This window comes from Hypomesus transpacificus, chromosome 2 (genome assembly GCF_021917145.1).
Source record: "Hypomesus transpacificus isolate Combined female chromosome 2, fHypTra1, whole genome shotgun sequence".
NCBI classification, from domain to species: domain Eukaryota; kingdom Metazoa; phylum Chordata; class Actinopteri; order Osmeriformes; family Osmeridae; genus Hypomesus; species Hypomesus transpacificus.
The window spans coordinates 16,306,267-16,314,394 of NC_061061.1; the positions used below are offsets into that span (position 1 = coordinate 16,306,267).

At 46.0% G+C, this 8,128-nt stretch overlaps 1 protein-coding gene across 1 annotated transcript in view; it reads right to left on the reverse strand.

The window, feature by feature from the left end:
* Positions 1 to 1,770: 1,770 nt before the first annotated feature.
* The window catches only part of erfl1 (Ets2 repressor factor like 1), a 67,107-nt gene continuing 60,749 nt past the window's right edge, over positions 1,771 to 8,128 (reverse strand). The window contains exons 3-5 of the mRNA XM_047040401.1: positions 6,612 to 6,798; positions 4,108 to 4,237; positions 1,771 to 2,627 (exon numbers count right to left, since the gene is read on the reverse strand). Of these exons, the coding sequence (XP_046896357.1) occupies positions 1,771 to 2,627; positions 4,108 to 4,237; positions 6,612 to 6,798 (1,174 nt within the window). The remainder of the gene's footprint in view (positions 2,628 to 4,107; positions 4,238 to 6,611; positions 6,799 to 8,128) is intronic.

Here is an 8,128-nt window from a genome sequence, read left to right on the forward strand (position 1 = left end):
TGGCATTTCAATATCACGACCATTCATTCTCGTAATAAATAGCATACAGTGCTAGGATCAGCTCACTGTCCATAATAATGTTTATTGCTTTTGAAGATATTAATCTTTCTTTTTTTGCACTTTCCATTTTTCCTTTGTACAACAGAAAAGTGACTCGTAAATTCACTGCATGGTCTTTTTGAATGTGTACACACAAAGTAAATAGTATTTACAGGGGTGTTTGTGAACACAGTACAAAGATGAAACAGGAAACTCAACAGACATAACTTTACATGGCCTTTACAACGGTGCTTTCACGCTTAATCATATACCTCCACCATAATCTGTACATTGGGGTATTGCCCTCTGTGCTGTAAAGGAGGACTTTGAGAATTTGTTTTATTTTTTTGCCCTTGGTTGGGAAACAGTGCATCTTTGTTTTTCAAACATTTACTCCTACAAGCTGAACCCATAACCTGGCTTTGATGTCATGGACAAAAAAAAGCTGACTGAAAATTATTTAATAAATTATGTAAGTTGTTTAACTTTAGAAATAATGATCTGCAGAACCCAATATTATTCACATTTGACTAATTACTAGTACTGTTACACCGGTTGAAAGCTAACTGTAAAAATAAGTCTAACAGCATATTTTAAACCCAAAAGGGCTCGCACATAGGGCTTATTGAAAAATGACCAAAGGGCACAATTAACTTGGGCTGAGAAAATACGAGACAATCCCTTAGGTAAACTCTGTCTTCATCATGGAAAAACATCTTCAAATGTGCAGATATTCTACCATTAGTATTTTTTACTTTAATACACCTATACTGATCAATTTCCCCACATTTTTAAAATACTGAATTAAATCACACAAATACAGCTTACTCTTATAATACTGATAATAATTAAATGTAATATACATAGTAAAATATATACACTGAAATATTTATACAAATTCTAAATTTGCCTATCTCTCTCTCTTTCTCTTTCTATCGGAGTCCTTTAGGAATATGAAGAATTACTAAAACAGTGCTGATACACCTGTACTTTCATAATGTTCATATAAACTAAATTACAGTGACCCTTTACAAACACACAATGAAACCATATACAATATAAAGCCAAATGTTAATGGAGAAGGTAAAAAAGTGGGTTACATTCTCTGAGCAGACATCCAATTTCTCAACAGAACCACTAAACATACCACTAGGGGGCAGTAACTGACAACGTTTCAGGAAAAGAAAAAGAAAAACTGAGCTAGTAAAAGAATTCAAAGATTAAAATGAATCATCATCGTTACAGTAAAACATGAGATAATCATTAGTCACGTAAATTGTTTGTTTGTTGTAAGCACTGACGTTGTCTAGTAACGCAACACCTTACTGCATTCTCTGCATCCTCAGAACACGGTAAAACCTACAATTAATAGAGTCTGGTGTACAGTGGAAGTCAAGAGCACAGTCACAAGGAACATCGTCGAGCAGGCGTGACACACATTCGGAACACAGAGACTGCCAGTTACAGGAAAACAGGCAAGTGCACAAAATCAGCTGTGTTTGACAGGTCAACACATAACACAGAGGTTTGATAAACCAGAGAGATAGAGACAGAGAGAGAGAATGGAAGAGAAGGAGATCTTGACAAGGAAAGACACCAGAGATAGATTGAAGCGACTAAAAAATGGAAAATATAGGAACCGAAACCATAACAGTGGCATCAACAGATGAAGGGAGAGAAATAGAGAGAGACAGGGTTAGCATAAAGGAGAGAGACATGGAACAGAATCCATTAGCTGTGGATAAGTTTGAGAGTCTCTGTCTCCCTGTGTCTGTCAACTAGAGCCATGGAGGGAGAGAGGGGCGGGGGGAGGGAAGGGGGCGGAGGAGTGATGGGCACCAGGCTTTTGAGGGGATGGGGGGACACCGGGGGAGGGAGGGAGGAGAGGGGTGGCAGGGAACCTCCCTTTTTCCTGTCCAACAGGATCTGTGATCGGCCGGCCTGCATGGCCTCCTTGGACATGCTGAATACAGGCTCTATCTCGTTCTCTGAGCTGCAGTCGCTCAGGTCTGTAATCTCCAGATCCGAGTCGGACTCGGGGTCTTGCTTCACTCCGCTTCGGCACTCTGATGGGCTCTGTCTCCCTCCAGCCATGGCCCCCAGGCCCAGGCCCAGCCCTCCAAGCCCTCCAAGCCCTCCAAGCCCTCCCAGGCCTAGGCTCAGCCCCATGCCGAGCCCTGTGCCAGGGGTGCTGGCCTCAACCCTTTCCCTCTCACCCCCGGAGACTCCGTCCCCCCGGTCCGTCCGGCTCAGTGACAGGCCAGGGTAAGGTGGAAGGCATAGTCTCGCAGGTTGCCCACCAGCCGTGCCATTAGTAGCCCCGGTCTGCCCCCCGCCACCCCTCTCTCCCCCACCTGCCTCCCCTGGGGGCAGCAGGGAGGAAAACGGGTGAGGCAGCTGGGACAGGCTGCTCTGCAGCGGGTTGTGGTAGAAGTGGGAGGGGTAGAGGGAGCCGGGGGGCAGTTTAGGGCAGTTGTTGAGGGAGAAAGCCCCGGGGAGGTAAGGGTTGAAGCCCCAGGGGTAGTCAAACGGAGGGTTGCGGGGGTAAGGACCCAGAAGGGACGGGGGTTTCGAATAACAGGGGGCGCCTGGGAGAGAAAAGAAACACAGAGAGGGGAGTTAGCTCTCATAAGGGCCAAAGGTCTCCTGACATACCACTTCCAAGAATGTTCACTAATTATGCCCAACGCTTATTAGAAATTCTTATTAGCAGCCAGAGGGCCAAAGTCAGGCACAGTTGGCTTTTTACGAAAGGTAATTGTACATTCATGCATGCTAAAGATACTTTGCACTCGTTCAAAACAGTGATTAACACACAGGAAAGAATTATCGGGCAAACACATTACATCAAAACCTGGAATGGAATGAGAATTCCATCGTAATAAAATGGCTATGAATATAGCTGTATATCAGAATGTTGAAGATGAACTGGATTATTTTGTTCTGAGCAAAAAAATTTAACTTTGTATTAATATGTATGAATTTCTACAAATCACACTGACAGTCTGGTTTGCTCCACAACTTCTTTGGAGAAAGAAAAAGAAAAATAGGATAAATCTGAGGTGATACTGAAATTCAATTTTAATGAACAAACAAAAGAATTCCTTCCCACTAGTGCTGTACTTCTTTCCAACTGACAGCAAACTGTGAGATTCACCCCCACCTCTCTCTCTCTCTCTCTCTCTCTCTCTCTCTCTCTCTCTCTCTCTCTCTCTCTCTCTCTCTCTCTCTCTCTCTCTCTCCCTCCCTCCCTCTGTCTCTCTCTCGCTCTCTCTCTCTCTCTCGCTCTCTCGCTGTGTTATTTGCTATGCAGGGCTAATTTGATGGTGGAGTCTCTGTGTGCTGGGCCAGGAGTAGCTGGCAGACACATGAATATTGAATTAGTCAGGCAGGCCTCACTTGCTTATGAAAACACAGTAATGGGCGCCCACAGGCCACAAACCAAAGCCTGCACCCTCAATTAGGCCCTTCCTGCCTGGGAAGGGATTAGGACAGGGGGGACACATGGGAGGGAGAGAAGGGTGAGGAGAGAAGGAGGGGGAAATACGTCCTGAGGACAAACTAAGTTAGGGGGGGGCAGGTTGTGTGATGGGGAGTGTGTGTTCACAAACTAACTCACACTCGGTGGAGTAGATACACACATTCTGATGCAGTGGAGGTGTAATGCACATACGGAGCATCCAGACGGACAAACAAAGGCACAATTGTGTACAAGTACACACACACACACACACACACACACACACACACACTGTATACTCAAGGAGTTGTGTCAAGACAAATGCAAATGGTTATGCTCTAAAAATACATCCTGTGATTTCCTTTCAAAGTAGACTCCTCCTTCCTGAATCATTATCTTCCACTTCTCCTCTTTTTTTTTGCTCCTCATCATGTCATCTTTTCACTGTCTCACATCTACAACATTTATGTTATCTTGTCATACACCCATCCATTCTTTTCCCTGTTTTACCGTAAACATCTCCTCTTATCCATTTATATTCTTCTCTTCGAAACCTCTCCATTCTTGCCCTCTCTTATTCCCCCATCCTCTCCTACCATCTCTCTCACCTGAGCCAAGGAAGGGGAAAGCGTCCAGTCTCAGTTTGTCTCCCTCTGGGGCAGGTGCTGTGGCCCCTCGCTCAAACAGGGAGGTCCCCCTCGCTGACTCTGGCAGACGAGGGAACAGGGACTGCAAGGCCTGAGAAAGAGAGAGAGAGAGAGAGAGAGAGAGAGAGAGAGAGAGAGAGAGAGAGAAAAGATGGAGAAAAAGAAAGAGAGAATGAGAATACGATGAACACACGTAAACGTGAAGAGTTCACGTGTGTTCCCCCTCCCCCCAAAAAGGACCTAATTTAACCCCGTCGTCGCTCTCGTCTTTTACTGAAAGTCATCAACAAAGGCACCGTGTGGCACCCTGCAGTGTCTGACGCAAACGGCTGTTCAGTGGCAGCAAGGACGGGATGAAAGAGGCGCCGTGGGAGCGTGGCGTACGGAGAGGTAGGAGGACGTGGAGGCTCAAAGACTCAGAGGAAGGAAAGTACAGAGTCAAGTGGGGGCTAGCGATTAAGAACGTACGGGCACAAAGGATAGAGAGAAAGACAGACAGACAGAGAGAGACATAAAGAGAGAGAGACATAAAGAGAGAGAGAGACAGACAGAGAGAGACATAAAGAGAGAGAGACATAAAGAGAGAGAGAGACAGACAGAGAGAGACATAAAGAGAGAGAGAGGGAGAGAGAGAGAGAGAGAGAGAGAGAGAGAGAGAGAGAGAGAGAGAGAGAGAGAGAGAGAGAGAGAGAGAGAGAGAGAGAGAGAGAGAGAGACAGACAGACAGACAGACAGACAGACAGACAGACAGACAGACAGACAGACAGACAGAGATACATAGAAAGAGAGAGAGAGAGACAGACAGAAATAGAAAGAGAGAGAGAGAAAGAGAGACAGACAGAGAGAAATAGAAAGAGAGAGAGAGAGAGAGAGAGAGAGAGAGAGAGAGAGAGAGAGAGAGAGAGAGAGAGAGACAGACAGACAGACAGACAGACAGACAGACAGACAGACAGAGAGTAAAGCAAGGAGTGCCAAAGCAGTGTTAGGGGACAAAAGAAGGAAAAAGCCCCATCAGAAATCAGGAGAGTAAACAACATAATGATGGTGAGGTTAGGATCGAGTGGAGACACGCGGATACTCTGCGCATGTGTGTGCTTGGGTGTGTGTAGTAGTAGGTGTGTGTTTGAGTGTGTGTGACTGTAAAGAATCTGTATGAGCCGCTGCATGTGTGTGTGTGTGTGTGTGTGTGTGTGTGTGTGTGTGTGTGTGTGAGATGATGTACATGATTGCATATGTGTCTGCAGCTATACTTTTAACACAGGGAAGAAAGGGGCAAAACAAACGAAAGTGTGAAGTCGCGGGGAATCGAAGGAGAAGAGGAGGGATTTCGTTCCTTTTTCTTTCGCCTGGCTGAGATCAATAATATCTGTCACCTCTCAGCTCCAAGTTTGAAAGGCAAGACTGTACATCCAAGCGGCACAATCTGGCTTGCTTAACAAACCTGCATTAATGACCGAGCATTGATCTAATCTGACACACTCTTTGACTTTTATTTTCTTTCATTTTCAGTCGATGACAGGCAAGTACACCACCCGAGACAGGGATGTGTGAGAGGGGGATAATGTCTTCTTTTGTCTTAAGGACAAGTTAAAACCGTCTCTCCTCTTTCTCCTTCACTTGTCTTTCTTTGCCGGGTCGCTTTCTTCAAGAACTGAAGACAAGTGAGGAGTGTATCCTTTAAAAAAAGAGTTTGAAGTGAAACTCTTTTCCACAAAAGAATTGGAAAATGTTCATTGGCAAAGCAATTGCAATGTGAAAACAATCATTCTACTGTGAATCAGTAAAACGTGTACTTGCACAACTACAAGATTTTGATCAGTCGACTCCCTAGAAAATAGTGTTTCTATTGTTTCATAATATTTACAGTATATTCATGCAACGCCTCCGGTGGTCCAGTAGCATTTATTTCAATAAAAATTCAACTATGTCTCTGGGCAAATAATAAGTGATAACCACTTTATCATCAGCAGTCTGCAGCTATTAGAGAAGCTGAATAAAAGATAGATATTTTGAATACAATTCATCCTCCCTGAACAGAAGAAGACACAGCAGGAGTATGAGAGGTACGATGTTCGCTGGTATTAAATGGATTTTTACAGCTACCCTGCATGGGATCTGTGGTTCAAATCAACCCTAATAAACCATTAAAGATGGACAGGTGGTTGCCATATGTATCTCTGGCTCTCTCAGCTGTCCGTCTCTTGCCTTTCTCTCTTTCTCTCTTTCTCTCTTTCTCTCTTTCTCTCTTTCTCTCTTTCTCTCTCTCTCTCTTTTTCTCTCTCTCTGTGTGTCTCTGTGGTCTACACGTTTGAATGCTCTGCATCTGGGCATATCTTAGCATCTTGGGCTCTCTGATCTTTCTGGCCGCTGATCGGATAACACCTAAAAAAGGTTGTTGTGCACCTTCATCTCTTTTTTCTTTATCCTCCCTCCCCTGGTTCCTCCTTCCCTCCATCCCAGATTACCTCAGGGGTGACAGGGCTGCAGTCAGGCGCGGCCGAGCCACCGTTGAAGTGGTTCTGGGTCAGGAGGAAGGGTGAGCTGGCCATATCCAGCAGAGGGTAGTTGACCAGGACAACCTTGCTGAAGTTAAACTTGTAGGTGAAACGCTTCCCTTTGGTCTTGTGCAAAATGCGTTTGTTGTAGTAGTATCTAGAAAGCGATGGGAGGATGTAGAAGGAGAAAATAAATGAGGGATGGAGGGAGGGAGGAAGAAAAAAAAAAAGATTAATATCACTCCACTATAACTCCATGTTGTCGTGTTTTTTTTTTTTACTGAAGTCAGTCATTTTTTATTTGCTCACAGTCAGTGTCTATAACTTCAGTCTAAGAGGATCGGAATCCTGCTGACTTGCCTTGAGTTTGTTTACCCCCACACCTTTCTAATCAATGAATGCTTGGTTGGAAACCAAACGAAACTGCAAGCACTGAACGGAAGACAACATCCCTTCAGAGTTGGAGCTGGTTACCGTCAGCAACAGACCATAATAAAAACATCTACACATGTCAATCAGCCCCGGAGGCTGTCAGTCGTTCTGGCAACACTGAAGGATGACACTGAGGGGTGGAGATGACGGACGTCTCCATGGAAACGACCTCAGGTGTCTCCCGTTAGGGATACCAACCCTGTAGCATGCCAGCTTCCTGTGCCACCCACTGAGGTGTCGCGCTGCACAGACGCCGCACCCCCCGACACAGTACGGTGTCAGAAAGAATAGGAGGTACACACACTGCCATATGGCTGAGGTGGAGGGATTTCGTGTCACAGGTAAGGGGGGGGAGGGGCGGGGAGAGGGGAGGGGGTGGGAGGGAGGGGGGAGGGGTGGGGAGAGGGGGGGGGGGTGGGAGGGAGGGTGGGAGGGAGGGAGGGGCGGGAAGGGGGGGGGAGGGAGGGAGGGGGGAGGGAGGGTGTAATGAACCCCGCTTCCTCCCCCAAGAGAAAAAAATGTAGCGATACCACCATTTGTGTTAAATGTGCCATTGTTGTTTTGAAACAGGCGCAGAGTTGGGGACCACTGTTTTGAAGGCAAAAGAACAGTAGAGCAGATACAAACTGACATCAGCATTAAGAGCGAGGGGGGATCGGTTTGCATCAGCAGGTACGCTCAGCAGTGCAGCTCTTGTCGTGAGATCTACGCGTTTTGCTTCGCGTGGCAATTGTGCCGTGCCTCTTAATTGAGCAATTAAGCAAGGCTAATCAAGAAGGCTAATTATGGCCCAAGCCAATTCATAACAATTAGACCCTTACGACAGCCCCCATTAACGAGAGGGCAAGGGGAGACCAGGGTGGTGTGGGGTATGCTACGCTATGTTCGTGTGGGTGGATGGGGGTGAAGGGGGGCTGTAGACTGTCATTTGCATAAGCAAACGAGAAGGTGTGGGGAAAGGGGGGGGGGGCAAAATCCAATAGGATGATGTATTGTGCAGTGCTATAGGTACAGACCCTGTAGTGTAGCTTAAATCACCCATGCTTAGCTTCTAG